General features: G+C 42.6%; 1 protein-coding gene across 13 annotated transcripts in view; it reads right to left on the reverse strand.

Moving 5' to 3' along the window:
* The window catches only part of LOC105454659 (protein abrupt), a 59,044-nt gene that overhangs the window by 34,479 nt on the left and 1,969 nt on the right, over window positions 1–22,596 (reverse strand). Inside the window, exons 1-5 of one of the 13 annotated variants that reach the window (XM_011697506.1) lie at window positions 9,774–10,002; window positions 8,528–9,093; window positions 7,434–7,613; window positions 4,110–4,233; window positions 109–531 (exon numbers count right to left, since the gene is read on the reverse strand). In XM_011697506.1, coding sequence (XP_011695808.1) covers window positions 212–531; window positions 4,110–4,233; window positions 7,434–7,613; window positions 8,528–9,093; window positions 9,774–9,885 — 1,302 coding nt within the window. In that variant the 5' untranslated portion in view covers window positions 9,886–10,002 and the 3' untranslated portion in view covers window positions 109–211. The other 12 variants (XM_011697513.1, XM_011697538.1, XM_011697547.1 and 9 more) reach the window with 12 other exon arrangements.

The following is a 22,596-nucleotide window of genomic DNA, read 5'->3' on the forward strand; positions in this document are numbered from 1 at the left end:
AAATTTACTATTTACGGTACTTGAGGTATCTTAAATTATCGCGTATTATTAATATTATTTTAATATTAAATATTAATATTTTAATATTTTAATGCCGATAATCGAGTCCTTAAGACTCGACTGATTCAAAGATCCTCGCACAATCCCGCGGGTTACTATACTTTGCACGTTGGTATACTTCACACTGTGTGTTTATGCGACGCAAGAGTTACTAAGTCAAGTAACCCGGCTCGGATTTGGCTAAGAAGTGCTGCTTGTGCTCCATGCGCATAAACGGTGAAGACGGTACAAAGAAGCCCTGCCTACCGTGTTTCAACTTAATGTGCCTTTTCAGATTGTCAGATCTGGTCAACGATATATTACATATTGAACATTCGTGCTTGTCGGGGTTGTGCGATTTCATATGCTTTTTCATGTTGGTCACGCTCTTGCCGCACAGCTTACAGCACTCCATACCGATCTGCGAGTGCTCTAACTTATTGTGACTGTTTTTACTTATATCCTTTTCTTTTTTGCAAGTCCTTGTCCTTCCTGGAATACAAGGTCCCGTTTCGATGAATTTCACCATAATTCATTAACGATGTCAACTGTGTCTACAAGTATCATCCCAAAATACGTAAGGATGGTCGATTCGTCGTTATCACATTCCATTTCTATTTCTTTTTTTTTTGCGCAATGTCTCAGGTAATGTCTTCCAAACTTCATAATTTAAAAAAGTTGTACATATATTTTTTTTATCAAGTACTCAAATAAATATACAATTGTAAAATTATGAAATAAAAGATCTCGAAAATTGAATGTCAATTCCCCTTTTATTATCAGAATTTTTAATAGCCATTATAACAATATAAATGTAATAGCTGTCCGTAAAATATTCGAAATGCAAATATTTCATCACAGGTTTTACCTTTTCATTGTAAAATGCGAAAATTATATAAATATTTAAATATGTAATATTTCTTTAAAGAAAAATTTTGGGGCAAATATTTACTGTTTAATTTTACTGTTTAACACATAACAATGTTTAAGTACCAATAAAATTCTAATTAATCGTTATAGAAAAAATATCAACAAAAATTTATTGCAAGAATGTAATATTATTCTCCGCAATAATAATCTCCGCAAGATTAAAATCTTAGAGGAGAATTTTTATCATTTTAGGTATATTTTAAAAAATATTTATTCAGATATATTTTTTTTAATATCACTATTAATTTAATATAAAAAATTATCATTGCGAAAAGAAAATATTTCCGTTGATAACGTTAAATAGAACATCCTTTAAATGCTTCCCATAAGTCACACTCTACGTCAAATAGTTGCAGAGAAGAGAGTATTTTCTCAATTACGTTCAAAATCAACGAAGATATCATAACGAACACCACACTCGTATTTGTATAGGATAATGTACTTAATAGAATTGCTTGATTTTCTCTCTTGTTTTTAAAAGCGCTGCAAATATAAATAAATAAATGATATAAATCTTGCTTGTTGCGGAAATGAAATAATGTAGACATAAAAACAAAAAACAGAAGTAGGAAGATATAATTTAAAAAAAATTGAAACTCTTTCGCGTTTATCGAAACAAGAGAATCGATCAACTCTATCAAGGACTTCGCCCCGTGCTCTTTCTCATCTATAATTACCTACTCGTAGCAAATGTCAATACCAAGTAAAAAGCGCAATTCTACGGTCATCTCATCGCGTTCCAAGAGACTAAAGATACTGTCACAATACAGTACAGGGAGAGAAAGAAAAGAGGAAAGAAACGTCTCAAACTTAACATACCGAAAGGAAAATTGAATTGAATTGAAAGGAAAAATAAACACTCAAGTGTGAGAGAACCTCGGATCCCAGGGAGGGATCGCCGATTCGCCTCCACGGTATATACGCCCGATCTGCGGGGATCGCGATACGAACTATCGACTTTGTCCCCAGCTCTTAAACGCCGCCGCATACATAAATTGCTCCGTCGGAGATCAAACGCGCGCATCTCGCGGCCACTGGTAACTATTGCATAATGCAGCTCGTGCAACATTTCAGCTAACTAGATATAATATGAATATGCAATCAAGAAGTACGTAATCTGGTAACTATCAACGACAGCGGCGACGGCGACGACGACTACAACGACTACGACGACGACGACGATGACGACGACGACGACGAGAACGCTACGAGGTCGTGGATGCGAAAGATAAACGAAGAATAGCGTTAGCAACAGAGTCTATTTAACGAGCGGTCTAATCGCGTATATGCTTCTTCGGGAATAATCGTTAAGAGGAAAAAATGATACCTAGGGTTACGAGTTTTCCTGCTGTTGCTGCTGCTGCCGCTGCTGGCGACTATTATTAATGCATTGACGATGCGCAGTGGATAAGAGTCGTGTGACTATAAATAAAGCGTGACGTATTAATGTAGACGAACGATAGAAGATATTCCGCGAAAAGTGAAATTTTATCTCGTAAAATCCACCTATATTCTTTTATAGATGTATGTATATAAAACTCGGATCCTCGGATCTTCCAATCCCTGATTCCGGAGAATTCTCCTCAAGTTTGGAGAATTTGCGAATTCTAGAATCTCGTAAAATCTAATTGGAGCATCTTACTCTCTAATTTTAGGATACAGGTTTTCGGGATTACCAGATCCTCGGATCCTCCGCTATACTTGTATAATCGCGTTAACCTTCATATTCCATCTCGTGGATATCAAGTAACGTAGCATAGGAAACGTCTTACGTAACGGCGTTTTTTTTTCCCCGCGGCCGGCAACTTTATTAACGCAAACGACGGATTGCGCAACGAGATGCGCGACGGCTGCACATTTTGTTGCTAATATTCTCGTTCACTCGTGTAGATCGAAACGAACAGCGCAAGAGAGACGTGAGAATATAAGATCAAGATCGCCAGGCACGGTGACGCAAGATACGGCAAAAGGGGAATACAAGAGAATAAGGAAATAAAAAACAGCACATAAAGACATGCACAGAGAGTCCCGCCATGGAAGTCGCATATATGCGCACGTCTGCGTCTGCACGTGCACGCAGCGTACGTATATATGCTATATACATATATATATATATATATATATATATATATATTTGTATATATGTTTATATAAAAATATATGACATAAGTATGTACACATCATCTTGTACCACACACACACACACATTTACACGCGCATTCGCGCAAATGGAGTTCGTTAATGTAATGCATCACGCATACGCTCGCACACACGCGCCACACGTGCACGTGAACAGCGAGATGAACTCAGCTACAGTCGCACCCACACACCATCGCCAATCATCGGACACGGTTTAAAATTTAAAAAAAAAAAAAAAAAATGAGATAGGAGTACAGTCCATTTGCTGATACCATGTCCCAAACCAACGAGAGCTTTGTTATGTTTAATTTTTTTCTGTGTATACGTATTAACACACGTAAAATAAAACTACCACAATGACGTAGCAAATGCACGATACCATCACCACAACACCAAGGGTTCATGTAATATACATATGTAGTTAGACATATATACAAACATACGCAGACACACGGAGAGAGATCGGGTCTCTCAGTTGCGTATGCAAATATATATATATACATACGTACACATATATACATGTACATATATATATAAAAGGAGGTCTTTTATTTTCTAAAAGTTACACTCACTACACTTGCCAGATTTGGAAATAGAGGGATGCTCGCTTCGGACGACACCTACGTACGACTCCGACTCGTGTCAAATCCTTGCAAAAACGTGCATGCAGATCTCCCTCGATTTCTTAGATGTAACATATTTCCCACACACCGACACTGAGCAAAGAGACCGTTTTTTTCCAACGTCGGGCAATCGGCTACACGCACGAGTTCGATTCACGAATAGACATTGAATAATACGTCATCAGATCGCATGTTTAATATTTTATCCCGTTCGAGAGTTAATTGTATTATACCTGAGATAATATAGGATACACCATAATGTATAATGTACAAGTTAATCGCAGATCAGAACGGCTTGGTGGCAAAACGTGAAAAAGGAAATATGTTAAATCTAAACGAAATTTTGGTCGTAAAGTTGGATATGTGTGCAGGTCTTACCATCAAGTCCGTCGAGCATTTCCGGGGGATTATGGTGCTCAGATGATTCAATCCCTTGAACTCCGTCACTGAGTGCTCCTGCCGTGGCCCCTCCATCTTCTCCTATCAGTCCAACTGGATGACCCTGTACATGACATAATCACATATTTATAAATAAATAGTCGACAATAATGTAAAAGTCGGTTCGCGTTTTACGATATAATATTTAATTAAAATATTTTTTATATATTATCATATCTCAAAAGACAAAACTTTGTATTCTCCTTGCAAATTGTTGCTTTTCAAGCTCTTACTAAATTCCCAAACTTTCAAATCATTTTTGAGATGATCAAATTTGGGATTTTTTTTAACCTACTAAAAATTTGCATTTTAAGATTTTTAAAGTGTCATAATTTTTCACGTTTAATTTGATAAAATTGTGATAAAACTTTAATAACATAATAAAAAATTATATAGCTTGGAGTTCATAAAAATGTTTTAAAATGTTTCTTAAATAAAAGATATTATACTTAATTAAAAGGTAAAATACTTGTGTAGAAGGTTATATGTTCTAATCAACGTAATTCCAAACAAAAAATTATTTTTAGAATAATTTGATTTATTTCTTTTCAAATATATAAGAATCTGTCACAGAACATGATTTCAAAAATATGTGCTTTGGCATCCTTTTTTCTCAAACATTATGTATTACGCTGTAATATATTACACCGAGTATCTACCAACATATACAACTATAAAGTACATGTTCACAAAATAGTAGCTGAATTTTTTAAATAAATTGCAGCCATTTCGGAAACGTGCCACCTTATCGTAAATAATAATAAAAACAAACGCTTAATAAAATAAATTATATACTTATTCAATCGTCTATTAAAGTTATTTGCATGATTTTCGAAACTGTAAAAATGTTATCAGTATCTTTATATGTTATTTAATGCACAACTGATCATCGAAGATGGCAAAGAAACATATATACATTTAAAATATTTTCATATGAATGTTGTATATGCCTTATATATAATATATATTATATTATATATATTATATACATAATAACATTAATAATTAATATTATTAATGTTAATAAATTTTTATATTAACCAACATAATTATGTATATTTATGTATATGTTGTTTTTAACTTTACACACATACAATAACTTTAACATTGATAAAATTATCTAATGATAAGAACTTGCTTTTGTAAACTTATATTTAACAAGTGTAAATTTATTTGCAACATTGTTGATGCAATAAAAAGCATTATAGATTGAATATAATTTGAAAATACAAAAGTTCAAGGCTAAAATATAAAATAAATTGGAAAGAGAAATCTTTAGAGGATCTGAAAATATCTAAAAGACAGGGTAATCAAATAAATAATAATGTAACATATTCTGTTACAACATCAGTGCGTATTTCATTTTGTGTCAAAATAATTATTTAAGTTTACTTAAATTTTGGAGCGGTTTATCGTAGATAGAAATTTCTTTAAGTGGTCACGTATCTTGCACAAGTGTGTAAACATTACATATGTAAATGTCTTTTGTATGTATATTAATTGAGCGCGAAACTGACTACGAATAAATTCGGCACAGATAGGATATGATGATAGGTGTCAAGGCTAGCACGTTTTCGTATAAATGTAACTCTTTTTTGCCTCGCTTTCTTTTGTTACGCACAGATTGTGTGCTTTACACTTATCATGGTGGTTCACGATCTCGAGTCTAAAATTGCCATTTCCCGCGGCAAACGACGTGCGAATCTCTGGTATGGTCTCGCTCCACTTTCTACAATATTTGCAAAACATAAGATTCGATTGTTCATCGTACTGCAGCCAGGAATACAAGTCTAACCATCCCGGTTTAAATCTACCGGCCTTTCTACCTTGCGGAATAGAACGATGCACGTTTGCGCACATCGTCGATTGAATCACGGACATTCCCGACTCGGGATGATTTATTTGTAAAGATCTGCGCATGTCACTCTCGAGTGCTTTAACAACCGAATACTCGGGCAACGATTCATAAGGCTGGGTCTGATCAGTGCTATTGCTTTTGTACGAATGGTGCGAGTTCATGGGCACGGCTTGACTTAGCGGATTATACGAATTTCCGGGATATTCGGACGCAATCCCCGACATATCGACATAGAGAGAACCTCCAGCCATGATGGCACTTTCGCGAGAAACTTGCACCACAGCGGAATCTGGATGATTTGAAGTCATGTTCTGTTTCACATCCACAGTTTCGTCACTCTTCCCATCTCTCTGAACCACCTCCCACTCCATATTAGTCTGTCAACAGAGAAGGAAAGGATATGTGCTTAATCAACACATCTCGATCGATTTTCTTTCTTTCTTTCTTTCTTTTTTTTTTTTTTTTAGCAAAAAAAGCCAATTCTGTAATCTCTATTGGAAAATCCCTTCCTTCCCATGTTTGTTTCGACTGAGTAGTTGTAGGACGACAATAGGTAATTGTCATCAATTGTGGGAACAGTAACGAAACTCCGTTATAGGGACAATTATCTTCACGATATATCACGAACTTTGCACTTCATTCACGACTGTGCAAAGTATTTTAAGAGAAGAAGCATATAGCGTCTTCAAAAAAAGAAAAAGAAAAAAAAAGAAGATAAAAATAAAAGAATATAAAATAAAAATATCTTTAACACATAGAATCAAAGTTTACATGCTGAAATAATATAACATATACCAACGTGCGTTGTTACGTGAGCACTTTGCATCACAAAATATTCAAACAATATATACATGCATTAATTTGAAGTTGATAACCCAAAGACATTTTGTATTTTTTAAATATTAAAGTATTCTCAAAGAATTATCTTACAGAAATAATGTATTAACTAGTAGTGCATAATTACATAATTACTTTACAATCACGTGCTCGGAAATAAATGTAATAAGATGAGAAACAATAAGATACTCCGAGTTTTTTGTGTGTTCACATAGTCTATGTGATCTTTAGATAAGGAAACAAGAACATAAACACAGTCTTATCATTTTTATCTTTTATGCAATCATGATAAATATATCAGGAAATGATTGCCTTCAACTGCATCAACAATATTTCCAAATAAATTGGGATATTCATAATCAGCTCTTGCCAACAAGAAAAGTTATATACACATATATTTTATTACACGTAATAATATAGATCATGCACTTTTAATTAGTACTTTGCGTTATTAAACAAAAATCTTCGTAGAAAAAAGCAAAGTAAACATACGTGTGCAGGATAGAGAAGTAGCAGGAAATGATTAAACATTAAAAATGTGAAATGCATAAAAATTGAAAATTACTTACGGGGAGGGAAATATTGTCATGGAAGTCGGGCAAGTGGTGATCCACCTCTTGTTTAATAGGAGCCTGCGGTTGTGAAGCAGGGGACATGGGTCGACCACCATCTTCCATCTCAACTCCCAGGGCATTATTTAACTTTGGAATCACAGGAGGACTTGATTTGTAACTACACTGCGAGGATGTCTGAAAACAGTCAAAAAAATTTTTCTTCATTTTCCTCCGAACACTACATATCTCTTGCCTTCACACGATTACTAAGAATTTGATGTTAAGATCTTTGTTTTCTAAAAAAAAATTAAAAAATAAAAATAAAAACAGTTATAGATTCTCTTGCTTAGAAACAACACGATTTATAATAAACTAACAAGTTTCTTGTTGAATAATGTTTACTATTATGTAGTTGTAATCAAATTGCACTTGACATTTTGGAATAGATCATATCTTTTTCTAAATGTACAATTTTTAATGTTAAAATATATGAAAAGGTATAGAAAGCATTTTATGATATCTGTTTTGTGAATTATACAGCAGGTAATAGCCTAAACTCTTCAAGGTTACAAGTTATTTGGAAAGCTGTGCAATCACAAGCACATGTGTAATTCATTGATAATAATATATGAGATCACAATTAAACAGAATTTTAAGCAGTAGCACTAGTGATATATAAACAGAAATCAGCATTCATATAAACTTATTTAATAAGAAACAGTATGTATTTCTCCTAAATAAGTTTATAGAAATGTTGCATGTGTGTTATTTTATATAATTAATACGTAAGAATATAATGTAATGTCTAATATTGTTACAAACACAATAGAAAAGATAAAAATTATATTCAAACTAAAGAAAGTTTTGGAATGCTCACAAAAAAATTATACCTGTGTGTGAACTTTGAGATGAAATACTTATGTTGCTCATTTCTGTATAATTTTTCTTGATCGAGCTTCAAGATATGACACAATATGACCTTAATACAATATACTTCGCAATATGACTTAAGATAAATGCACATATGTTACGAATAAATAAGAATGATGACATTTTACATCGCCTATGTTATAATTACAGTTAACAGAAGAGACTAAACGAATACGTACAAATTTATGTACCTGAGAGTCGGACAAGAATCTTTCGCTAGGTGGGCCAGAAAGGGAAACGTCGTAGCTGCCTGAATTCTTTCTTTTCCTCTTCTCATGATGAGACTGGAGGTTAGGCGAATCGCTATGTCTGACTCCGGTTTGCGTTTCTGGATCCGGTGACGGACACTTGTCCTCCGTCTTGTTATTTACACTATTATCGGTGAGGCCCCTGATCTGTAATGCCTCCGCTGTTTTAAGGAACATCGGTAGCAGATGCTGACTAACATTGACTTCGCCCTTATACATAAAGTGCAGCAACGCCTTCATCTCCGTGTCATTGACATCCTTGAGGAATATGATTGGATGGGGGTGGGTGTTTTGCAGGAAAATGCTCTCGAAATACGGACTGCATGCGGACAGTATGGTCTGATGCGCCTTGAAGGTCTCTCCGACACAGGCCAGGGTCACGTCACAGAGCGCCTCTCTGGCTAGCAGCGAGCTGAGAACGTCTGTGAGGTTGGCTGGATGATTGTTCCACCGTAGACAATACTGCTGGTCCATCTTGTCTATCTCCAATCCCGACCCTACAACCAAACTAGTTGCCCTGAACTGTTCTACTACTAAAAGCCTATGCTCTCTACTCCCTGGGCTACTAAAACCGATATGATTCCCTAACCCTTAAAAATCGGCCAACTCACACACTACCTCCGCGCGCACTCTCCTATCGTCCTGACAATATCTCCCCGCAGATTAAATCGCGGCTCTCTAGACCCACACAACGTCCTCCGCGCTTCTGCAAATGTGCCACATTGCAGTATAACTGTAAAACCCTTCAGGGTTCACGCCGCGCTACTATACGTGCAGAAAACATTTTTTCGCATAACCTTAACGGCCGACCGAACTAACCCGCGCGCGGATTTCTACGCGATGGGCCGCGGCACGGGCCGCCCGCGAGGTTAGATCGCTAATTGCGACGCAGTACGTGCCCACCCACGTATACGATAATAATCCGATATATATTCGGAGGTGATGTTTTTGGCAATGTCAATATTCAACGAGGCTTGGGCGCCATTGTCGGCCGTGCTCGTCTAGCCTCCACGAGCCTCCTCGCGAAAACGCGATTTGTTGATGCCCGATTTTCTAGCCACTCGTACCAGCTACGCGCACCGCTTTACTCACGCGGATCCTACGCAGGTCGGCACGCCGTCGTGCATCACTCACCGCGATTTCGAGCTCCCCCGAATCTCCCACGTCGATTACTCACCTCTCGCAAACTTTTTGCCATTACAACGCCACCCGACCCTTAACGTCCACTGCCATACCAATCTGCCAATGCCTACGGCCTTATTTTTAAAATACTTTTGACCTTCGTGCATCTGCCGCGGGGAATGGCGCGAAGGGCGCTCGGATTCAAACGCGGTTAAGCGTACGCCGCGTCTTCTTTCCGACTGCGTCGAACGAAGCGTCGGGACGCCGCGGAAGCCGGTGCGCGCCGTGAACGCGGACGTCTCCCGCGCGAAATATATCGCCGCCGGAATATAGAGAATTCGCGCGGCGCTCGTCGCCATATCGATCTGCACGGCGTGCCGGCCTTCTTATTTTCCAAATAACGCACGCTTTCGTTACGTCAGCCAAGCGATATGGCGCGCTAACGCGCATTATTCAAACACGAGCACGTTCACACTCAATCGTTTTTAACGCGATTATTGTTAATTTATTATTTTCGAAAAATTAGGCAAACCGAAAGGATACGCACGGGTCAGAATTTTACCAATTAATACAATGGCATAAAAAAACAAGTCTAATTTTTACCAATTAATATCATTGAATAATATAATCAAAGATATTCTGAATTATCTCGCAATTCAAAAATATTTTCTTTTATAAAAATTTAACATGTAATCACGTATTTATAAATTTGTCAAGATAAAATTTTAAAATTACTCAAAAACAATTAATCTTTTCTATTATCGATTAATTATTTCACGAGATAAATTATATTAGAGTTTGGACAAATCCAGTAAAAACAAATGTCATTATCTCATGAACTATTTGTGAGTTTAACGATAATTTATTGTAATTTTAATGATAGTTATAATCTGAATTATGATTTTTCAAATCAAAATATTTAAGAGATAGAATTTTAGCAGCACATAATCCGGAAAGTAAATAAAGCGGTTGCTGTATTCGAAGTTGGAGCATTTTCAAGTGGTCCGCTCGATTCAGTAACTTAATTTCGTCTACTCTCTCATCACGGTCCAGTACTCAATTTAACACACACGTTCATTAGAAAATTTAGTTTGCGAGAAAGTGTGAAACGTACATTGAAATATAACTGGTATCAAAAGAAGAAAAAATCAAATTTATCTTTTTAATTGTTTGTAATTTTTCATTTTATTAAAAAACTTAATCCTCAGTTAAATCGTAATGTATCTCCTTAATAAAATATAATTTTTTAAATATGTACAATCAATTATCTTGCTCATTTTATACATTAAGTTTTTTTTCAAAGAAATTTAAATTAAACTGAAAAGAAAAAACAAGAGATTTGAGAATTTAACAAAAATATTCTTAAATTGTTATAAAAAAATAATAAAAATTAATAAATTAAATAATAAAAAATAAATAAATATAACATTCGTGTGATATTAGTAAGATTGAATATCTAGCAAGTTACACTATTGAAAAAATAATGAAAAATTTCCTTACTGCAATTATTTGTTTGTTTTACTATAATTTCACTGTCACCGTGCATTTTTTAAATCCAAAACCCAGTCTCTGAAACTAACTCGTCCTTCGTAAGATTGTGCTTTATATTCTTTTATCTATCTACTCATTTTACTGATATATATACGAGGAGAAGAACGCGTGTACACAAAGTTGATGTACTAAAGACAGAAAAAGAATCGCTGCGCTGTTTCTTTTTTGCCTTGTTTTTCACTAGCCAATGTACGGAGCTACGCGAACGCTCGTCGCAGTTGAAAACGCGGATTAAAATCCGTAGGACCTTCGAGAGTGCAGCTCGTTTAAATACCTAGTCGTCGAGCGTGCAACGCGACGCGTAGAAAGGGATGTTCTCACGGTTTCATCCATTCGGGGAGTTTAAACGTGGAGCTTAACAGCGCGAGAAAAAAATCGTACGCGCCCGCGTTTCGACCCTCTCCAGGTTCTTTTTTTTACATCTAGCGTCGTCGTATATATAATTGCTGAAAGAGCTGAAACAGCTCGTGCCAAACGGTGCTCGATATAAGCGGAGAGAAAATACCAGGCGAAATTCGCGTTTTCCACGCGTGTTCCATTTCGCTGCAGAGAATCACACGCGCGCGGGTTTTAGTATACACACGCGCGGAGACGCTTTAGCTTCATTTGGTAGTAATAAACGGATAATTCGTGCAAATCGCGGAGAGTTTTTGATATTAATTTGACCCGCACCCTCTCCCTCCCCCATCTCCCATGTTCTCTCACCGAGCGATAATCGTGTTACCCGCGCACGCGAAATCAATAGGCATCGGGGAAAATTGGAAAATCTCAACCGAGGTTTCCAACACGGATTTACAAGCTTTCGAGCGGCTGTTAACAGATTTAATCCGCGCTTTCATCGGCGTCCCTGGGAAATTATGTTTCACGAGCGTGTATCCCGCTCTCAAAGATAGAAATGCGATACATAAAACCGCTCGTATGTCCGAACGGTGAATGCAGATAAACGCAGATGTAAACGGAGGATTCAATATTCCCGTATCCTTTCTCTCTTCTCCGCTCCCCCTCCCCCCGTCCTCTCCGGTTTTTCAATAATGTCGCGTGATGCGGCTTGAAAAACGCCTAATTAATTGCATTCGCGCATGAAATTGTCGCGAGCGCGCGACGCAGTACCTGTCGGTTTAAATTCGATTCCGCGTTTCCGCTGCATTTCAAAATGCGCACACCCGGTCCCGGACAAGCGGGCTGGCCCCGACCGGGACGGAATTCATTTCGCAATCACAGACATGTCCTAATTGTACCATCCCGGTTTCGTAATTTCCCGTTTTCCCTTAAATGAGATATTAATCGCCGGCGTGCAGAAACGCGTCTGCATCCCCGTTCACTCGCCCGGCCCGAAAGATACTGAATAATATCGCGTTTTAAAGAGCTCCTGGGACACATCCGACGTGTGTGCAGAGGTACATACGTATACGCGACATGTACAAAACTATATTGTCTCGGTTCTCGGCTAACAATTTAAACTGCAACGTGTCAGCGTTACATTAGTGGAAACGTCGTCCGTTTTCCGGAGAAACTTCCAACGACTCCTGCGAGCGCACTCGATTCCGACTCGACGAAGAAGAGATGGAAGAGAAATAATGAAAGAAATATATGTGTTTGGTTACAAAAATAAAAAATTAATTCGCTACTCGAGTATCGTCGATTTTGGTGTATCGCGCAAAGAGATTTCTGTTCACTAATATAATTCTTTTTACGCGATGGAAATTATAAAAATTATTATATTGCTCGTTGCAAGAGAGTTTAGAAATTCGAGGCACGAGATTTGTTCTAGTGTGTGTGTAAATCGGTCAAATTCGACGGCGAGTAATTACCTCGGCTATGAGCCCGATTACGAGAGAGAGAGAGGCCGTTTAATTACACATCGCGCAGGTTCCCTCCCTCCGCGTTTATTAAGCCGAACTGAACTCAGCGTGCGCCGCTGTGAAGACTCTGTGATAAAAAGATTCCCTTTGGCCCCGACTTAATAACAACGTACGAACTTTCGTAAGGACTAGATAATTACTTCTATATACACCGCGCTTCTTCATTAAGCGAATCCGCGAGCGTCCTTCGCTCTTTAACGATCCGAGACAATGTGATATTCAACGACAGACAAATCGTCACACTTATGTCATGTTTCTTGACAGGCAGCGCGATGTGGCAAAAAAATTATCTGAGGGAAACTCAATACGACCCTCGTGTTTGTGGCACTGCATTCGACTTTATCATAGGAAATATCGATCCTATTCTATTCGTTTCAACCTGCACAACTTTTTTCCGTCCACTGGCTCTGCGTGACTCATGATTCAACCCTTTTTACATATCTTTTATACATCTAACATATCCTGTAATCTAGTGACCTGACTAATGTATCCTCGTCGAAAATGACTTCTTTCCTCGCGAGATAAGATAAAATACTTTCTGCTTGCTTGAGAAACAGACCTGCGTGTGTTCTGCCATACGTCGACGGGACCATCCATCCCGCAATTAAGCGGGGAGGGGGCCGACCTTGGCCCTTTGACGCCGGAAACGGCGTCCGAACCGTCGAAATGCATCGACGATCGATGTGCCGCAGCCGCAGCGAGCCGCGCGCCAGGAAAAGTCATTTCCGGGCGCAGGGTTTGCGGCGCATCGGCGCGTTTTATTCTTCCGGGCGTACCCTCTAGCTGATCTTCGGTGAGCAGATCTTCACGCGTGGATCATCGCACGTGCGCGCGCTTTTCTCTTTCCACGTTTTTCTATATCAACTAATTGACCGAGCTATTCGGTTTCTTCTTGAGCAAAGTACAGTTCGCGAGGTGTGAAAAATATATTTCACCGCTTCGCAAGCGGCGTAGAAAAATAGAAGCTACTCGATTCTCTCTTTTTTTTTTTGTTGCTTTCTTTTCGTACTTATCTCTTAAACGCGAAACGCTAAAAGGAGCGACGAACGTCTCTTCCCTTCGAGATTCCCGCTCGAGACGCCGCGAATCAATTAGGAATTGGAAGTTCGAGTTCGTGACGCAAACAAGCGAGCGATAACGTGGAAACGCTCGGAAAAAGCTCTATGTAGGACGCGCCGATAAAGGACGCGCCGCTGCACTCGGTCATGCATTTTCCCCGACCACAATGCAGTCGGGAGCGTGGTCGCGGGACGAAGGGCGGGTTGGGCGGGCGCGCGCGCCTTTGAGCACGAGGGATCTTCAAACGAACCTCCCCCCTCCCTCTCCCGACGTTTCCCTCGCGAGAGCGAACGTCACTACACGTCGTACACGTCGCGCGAAAATCACGACGCCGCGAGCTCTCGCGACCGAATATACGCTTCGACCTCGCACAGCTACGGCCCCACGTATCTCTTGCTCGTGAGAGAGAACCCGCACCGAAATATCTTCCTCCTCCACCGAATGACTCGAGAGACCGAGTGACGCTCCGAATAATAGAAACACTTCGAGACGTCCCGAGTAACTGCCCTCGAGAAGGTGATGGGAGTCGGAAAAGTTTGGAGAACTAAGCTCACCCGGGAGTACCCCGTGTCTCTCTCCCGGAGAGGGAAACTATCACGAGGAGTTACTCGACTCGTTCCGGGCTTCCTCGAATCGACCCAGAATCTCTCCGAGTGATTTTCCACTGACATTCTTACGCTTAGACAGCTTCGCGGGAGCGCGAGACTCTCGCGCGCCCGATATTAGGGAAATTTTTTCATCCCTTTTGCCGTTTCTTCCGCGCGGAAAATCCCCTCGCACGTCCGATTCTGTTTCTTGCCGCGTGTCAAACGGGAAGATTCGCGAAAGGCCGAGGAGTTTTACTCTCATCCCAGTAATTGAATGGATGCGTTGTTTGGCAGCGAGCTGCCACGACGACCTAAATCGGCCGCCCGAACTTGGAAGCCGCGCGACAATCATGACCACGACGACGACTACTACGACGGCGACGGGCATAATGGTCGCGTCGAGGAAGGGGGATTGCAGAGGGGGATTAAACGGCGGGCGTATACCCGCCACCGGGAAAACAAAGCGGCCCGGGACCGCGCTTTGTCGCACCGGAAATAAAAAGGAATGGACGGCACCGCAACGGTGAAGTTGAGCGGGGAAAGTTATCTGCGATTAGCGCGCCTCGCGATAAACGCACGATTAAATTTGCATAATAAGTGGCGGATTATTTCTCGACGGCGCTACGCGCGGCAGATTAAAAATTAAGCTCGACTCGTAGAGTCGAGTGTATGTGTGTGTGCCTTTGCGAGTAACATTCCCGATGTCACGACGCGTGGGAAAAATGCGGCTAACACTGAAATACGAAGCCGGAATTAGTCGGTTAGCATGCGTAACGGCCCGCCGCCGTTCCATAATTAACGCGCTATGAAATCGCGCGGCTATCTCTCTGCGCGCGGGCACATTCGCGTGGAAATTAATCGCGAGGAATCGATGGCGATATCCCCCGCATACCGATCAAATATTGTACTTTCCGCCGAAAGACCGACGCTAATTGTCGTTACTCAAATAGGAGCCGCCCCTACGACGGTGAAATTTATATTAAGAAAAGGCTCGACTGACATTTCGTCTGTTTTACTTTCCGACAATCTCTGATATTTGAGCGTTACGTTGAAAGGGCCAATTCTCCACGTGAAGTTAATGGATTTTTAATATACATAATATGTTTCCAAAACGTTTTATAAAAAATATACATATTTCTATCAACATTTTGTCTCCTATTTCTATGACGGAAATTCTTAATTTTTACGGTACTCACGATATGTATTTTGTAAATATAATTTTCTTTCGCTAATATTATTACGATAATAATAATAATTATCATTTGATTAATTTTGTCTTTCCTTAAACTAATCAATAAGAATAGCAAAACGAGATGTCTCTAAGACACGTTTCTCGAAGGCGTCGCGACGTATTTCAGTGTCAAGAATATTGGTCGCCGCGGTGTGTGTGGATGCGGAAATAAAATTTATGTTGAAGATATTAAATTTTTCAGCGATTGTGCCCTATCGCTATGTAAAATTCTACTTTATCAATTGTTCCGGCACGGACGGAGAAAGCGGAAACGCGAGATAAGGCCGCCTCGCGAGGCACGTTCCTCGAAAGTGCGGGCATATTTCATCGGAAATACCCATGCACCTTCTACTGCGGGGGCCAGTAATAATATTCACGCGAATGAATAGCGGAAATATGGAAATTCGAATCCCGACTGTACCGTCCCACCGCAAATAACCGCATCCTTTGCACCTGCCCGCGAAGCAGCTTCCGCGGATTCGTCGAGTAGACGCGAAATCCGCATATACGTGCGTTACCGCGCATTTTTCCCGCTAATAAGTTCGCTAATATCTCATTCAATTTTAAAGTGGCGATACGATTCCGTTCTGATTGGACGCATTATCGAGGGCAGTTACGGTATTAATATTCAACGATTCGGCCGTCGATCCAAAAATATCCGAACGCGAAGGATTCGCGTTCTGCTTTCTCGGCATGATTCCCCGTTACTTTTCTCAACGACGACTCTTCGAGTCCGGCGCGATCATGTTCCGCCGAATTCTATTCACTTTCCGAACTTTCCGCGCGCTGGACGATTCTGTTTATTTATGTGGCGCGGACGGAGCCGCCCGTTCTCGGAAAATGCGTTACGGTACACACGTACCGTCTTTCGTCCATGCAAATTTATTCGCAGCGCCTCTCAGCTCCGAAGAGATAGACCAAGTCGGACCGAGGGGAAAAAGCGAGCTGTGCGAGGCGACGGCGCGGCGTTTCGTGACGTGCAATTTCGGGCGAAAACAAGTGATGTGACGCGACGTCGTCGTGACGCAGAATGGTACCTTCGTGTCGTCCCTCCGTCCACCACTTTCCCGCCCACCCTCTGCCCAGCACGGGAGAAGTCGGACGGCGGAAACGCGCGTGCCGTCGATCGTGCGATCGATAGAATCCTCCCCCGCGCAGGGTCGCGGCGTTCCCGCCCTTTCCCGATCCGTATACGCGGTAAACAGCGCGTAGCGCGGCACGGCGCGTCCCGCCACGGCGTAGGGCAATCGCGCGGATTTCCGACGCGCCGATCCCGTGCAGCTTGACATCGCCGGCTGGTCTCGGGCGCATCGGTTACCTGGTTTACAGAAATTCGTGAACATGAAATCCCGTCGGCTTCTCGCAGCCTCCGGCGGTGCGTAGAGCCGTGCCGTCGTCGTACGTGATTTTCTTCGGGCGCCGCTGCTGAAGGACGGGACGATCTTCTGCGGACGATCTTCTGCGAGGATGACGAGCGGAAAGTCTCCTCTTCTCCTTGCTTGCGCCTCCGGAAAGGCCGGGCCGGGCCGCTGCCGGACTTCCGCTTTCGCTGTTGCCGGAAGTCTCCCGCGGCGTGTGTATTATGCTGTGTTTACTTTCGCGCACTCGAATTACAGATAAAACTCGCACTCGTATTCGTACTCTCGATACGCACGCGGAGTTCTCTCAGCTCGCTTCGGCCATCGTCTGCCGTTTCGCGCGCACACGATTCACGATCGGGAATTCGGTGAGACGGTGCGTGACGCACGTTACGCGCGGATCACAGCGAACTCGTGACGCGGGAACTGACTCTTCGTCGACCGACACGATACGTCGCGAACGATAGCGGGTGGTTGGCGCGCGCGCGACGATGCAACCCCTTCGGCGACGACGGGGACGGTCACGGCGCAGTGAGAAGCAGCGGCGAGTGAATCCGCCTGGGAGGACCAACGGAGTGGCGTGTGCACTAAGTTGGCCGTCGAGCGCGACTGAGGCCAGGGGTGGCACCGAGAGAGCGCGAGAGGGTGGCGTGGATGCAGGTCGACGTGTACGCTGCACGGGCACATCCCCCCTAATGAATGCACCAGGCATGTGCGAGGGATTTTATGTTCACCGCCGTCGCCGCCGCCGCCGCCGCCGCCGTCGCCACCACCGCCGCCGCCACCGCCGCCTTCCCTCCGTTTACCCTCCACTACCGGCACCACCCGAGAGAACCACCGCCACCACCCTCGTCACTCTCCAACCTTCCCTCCCACACTACCTTCGTTCGTCTCTCTCTCTCTCTCCGTCCTCCTCTCTCTCCCCTGACCGACGTGTCCTCCGCCTCGCCTCACCTCACCCGCGAACCTCCCCTCGCTCCGTCTCTATCCTGCCTCTTTTCCTCTCCGTCGTGCTCTCGGCGCGGTGCGCTGAGTCGAGTTGAACCCCCTTTTCACGCGCCACCCGACAGTGCATCCGCCACCCAGCGCAACCAGACGCGCGCCGGTTCCCGGGTCCGGCGTGGGGCGGTTTTGCCCCGTATGGCGGAAGCCCCCGCCGCGCGCTCCTGGGGCTGTGCCCGGTTTTCGCCTCCTCCTGCGTGCCTGCGGACGTACTCTGCACCCGCCGATTGGTACGCACAACTCACCCGCCCGTACGCGGATCCTCTCTCCTGTGCACCTGCACACGATTGCTCACCCCCTCGTCCTTACCGCGGTCATACTCCCCTCACACCCCCTCCCTCCTCGCCCGCGCGGCGAACACGCAACACCCTCGTCCTTCCGCAAACTTTCGCCCCCTCCTCCTCCCCTTCTCCGTTTTGTTCATTTCTCCCTCTCGCGTTCATACATGCCGTCTCTCTCACCTCCTGCGCGCTCCTGCTCGCCACCTCCTTCGTCAATGTTTCTTGACCTCCGCCGTTCGGCCCGTGCGTTCATCTTTGCCGAACTGTTCCGTACCGTTCTGAATACCCCGGAGTCTGGACGTCGCACCGACCGTCAGGAACGTCGTTGAGGTTCAGTGGCGGTTGTCGTCCCCGAGTTCCTCGCACGTTCGCGGTTGTAAGGCGCGCGAGATATATATTCCGTGCCGTTCCGTAACGGAGCGTTCCTCCGACGCGACGGGACGATCGATAAATCGATCCCGCCGATCGAGCGCGGTCGCATCGGTTGCTCGAGAGTCTCTCTTCATGTAACGGTCGTTACAATCTTCACGTTGCGATCGATCTCGCGTTAATTTCTCGACACCATGATATTTTAGAATTTCTTGTCGCGCGGTGTCGAACGTTCTTGCCCGGCTGCAGCCGTCGTCCCCCGAGCGAGTTTCTTCGTCCCGCGAGAGGATAGACTCTCGGTATAATAATTCTATAAAGATCAGCGTCCCGAGAGTCGCGGAGTCTCCGTCCGGAAATTCGATACACGTCCTAGCCCTTTCGAACGTAATGCATCGCCAATTTCGAGTGTAATTCCGTTACCCTGAGACTTGCTTTGTTCTCCGAGCGACTCTCCCCGTCTCTCTTTGCAACAAATTGACTTAGCGGCAGGCAACTTAGCGCATTGTATAACGACCGGGCAAATGTACTTTCCACATCAAACATTTTTGCGCTTGTTGCGCTCTCTCAAACCGTTTTACGCGATTGTGGAGAACCGGTGAGAAATACGCAAGTATACCGAAGAGAGTTATACACATTTCTCTCGGAGTTTGAAAATCTACGGAGTCATGTATCTGAAGTGTAAATTATCTGACTAAAGATATGTCTTTACACGTGAGCTTTAAGAATCTAGGGAACGTTCTCTTTTTATGTGGACTCCCGCTTAATTCTGACGCTTCTCCGTATAGCTAACGCGTCTCCTCGTAACGAAAGATCCATGAGGTGAAAACTAAACGAGGATGCACGTCAGAGAGCGCGGTGCAATTATTCCAAGCTTAAAAAAACTTAGCGTCTGTAGCGACCTTAAAAAACGTAACACCGCTTCCCCTTTTTTTACGATATAAGTAAAACCGGTTTCCCTCCTTCTCCCGTTTTCACGTCGCAACGCGAAAATACTCGCCGCGTGATAAATTATCGCGAGAGAGCATCGCTCTCTTACATTATTTTAATTAAACCGCGCATACACCGGTTCTTCTCCATCTCATCGCTGCACTGCCACGTCTTGGTCGTCGACGCTTTCACTGCTACGGCAGCGACGTGCCTAACGATAAAGCTAGCGTTAACAAGGCATGGCAGCAACCCCTGTCTTACGTTAATATTACAGCGGTTAGATACTCTTTGCGTGCCATCGCTCACACTTGCGGGCCTTGATCTAGGATAAAGGTTTGCGAGTGCTATAAGTGCACACACAGTAAGCAGAAGAGCCATAAATAAAATACCACTTCCCGTATATATATATATATTTAACTTAACAAAATAAATTGTTATCATAATCCCTTTGAAAACATTAGATTACATATAAAACCATTAGGTTAAAGGAATGTCTCTCTCTTTCTCTTTCTCTTTCTAATTCTAATTACAAGAATAAAATACAATATTTCTTTCAGATTCTTCAATTTTTCATTTGTTGTTATAACAATACTATTAGATTTCTAACATAACATAATCGGAAATATTTTATTTAAATGAAATCGTTTAGTGGCTGGGTTATTACATTGGCAAACCGTCAGAAGAAGAAAAAAACCGTGCGGTACAAGTAAAGAGAGGCAGGTGACTGCTCTCTTTCACAAAGAGAGCTGAATCGGTTTAAGCGGTATAGGTTTATAGTATATATACATATAATATGTATATATTTAAATGAAATCTTTCGTTTTGGCCGTCGGGAGAGTCGAGCTTTAATAAACTTCGCAAGCTTTTCTGTGCGGCGGCGACCGGCGGCGGCAGTGGTGGCGGCCGAGTACCTACGTATGTACCAAGCCGTCAAGTGCAGGCTTAGAGGCTTAGCAGCTTGTAAGTACGTATAAACCAGGGCGGAAGTAGCGGAGGGTATGCATGAGAAAGGGAGGAGGACGAGAGGACGCGAGGGTGTGCGAGCGAAGGAGAAGGACGAGTGGACAGGGTGATCCACGCGCGTCGGAGTGGACTTTCAACTCCGCTCTGATTTCGCGTAGCGGAGGAAGTATCACCTCTGTCCCCGGGGAATTAAAGAATGAGATTTGAAGGATCCGGCTTCTCTCTTATGGAGGTCAAATTCAAATATTCTTGGGAAAGTACGATACGAAGTACAATACGTCAAGATTTTCCTGAAACAGCACGACATGGTAAGAATCCTTCGTTAGGGTCTCGCTAAACATAGGAGGGACGATATGGAAAAGTTGTGAAAAGGCTGAGAATATATTGGTTAATATGTATAACAACATAATGACGAGTACTTGAAGAGGACGGTGATTGCACGGAGCACCCTATATATATATATATATATATACATATATATATATATGTATATCGGAAGAAAAGTTAGTGCCAGCTAGCGCGAGAGGGTGTGCAAGGCTTTCGCAAATTGAGCACGAGCTTTTCAGTTAATCGTCGCGTTTCGTACCCTTCGCTCACTCGACGCGGGGTGGTTCTTCCTCCCTCCGCTCCCTGCGACCTGTGTGTATTTTTTTCTTTTTTTTTCGTGACGACTGACGTGCGATTCCGCGATCCAACCTGCCGGCAACAGCACGGTTCGCTGCTACCTAGAAAACTCCGGCGACGAAGGTGAGAAAAGGAAGAAAAAGCAAGCCGTGCGATCTGCATAGGGAAAAACTGAAAAATGGAAGCCCCGTCCCCTCCCTCAACCCCCCCCCCCCGACACCTAGTAGCCTTCTCTCGACACCGCCTTGTCGCCGCCGGGCTGCTCGACGTCGTCGTTGCCGATGTCGTCATCGAGGCATAGCGTAAAACGGGGAGAGACTTTACTGACGATGAACAATGAACCCCGGCGACTTTATTCGAAGCTCGGTTATACGAATGAATCCCCGCAACGATCGTTGAATATTAAACGAAAGTTTCAGATCGCTCGGTGCACCACGCGGTAACGAATCGCTACTCTATATCAATATCTGACCAACTAATCAAGCAAAATCAAGAGAAGCGTGACTGTACTTAATAGATAGGCGTTTGAAATTTTTTCGCGATTACGTTTCTTTCATATATTTATTAAAAGATATCTAAAGAAAGAGACGATATAGAGCGCCGATTATATATAAATATAATTCAAAATAAAAATGGAAGCGTAAAGCGAGAGATGTGCTTTTAATTAAAAAAATATATATATTTAATGTGTAACAGATTTATATATTTTAAAGGGATTATAAAATTAACTGTAATAGGCGTAAATTCAATTTAATTGTAATAGATGTAATTCATGAAATTGAACGTATTATATTTAGCCACAGGGGATTTAGCATAGTGCCTGTCTCTCGCAAACAATTCCGTATGAGAATTTCACGTAAAAGAGTTTCTCTCTCTCTCTCTCTCTCTCTCTCTCTCTCTCCCTCTCTCTCTCGAGTAGGTATCTAATAATATCGGTCTGCGCAATAATCATTTCATCAATTTGTTGCGTATCATCGATGGAGCCTGACGGGAGCTATATTAATTTGCCGCTGTTGGGCCCAGAGGGCATCGATTTGTTCCCGTCGGTTTGCTAACTGGCCGGC

This window comes from Wasmannia auropunctata, unplaced genomic scaffold (genome assembly GCF_000956235.1).
Source record: "Wasmannia auropunctata unplaced genomic scaffold, wasmannia.A_1.0 LD336106.1, whole genome shotgun sequence".
NCBI lineage: Eukaryota > Metazoa > Arthropoda > Insecta > Hymenoptera > Formicidae > Wasmannia > Wasmannia auropunctata.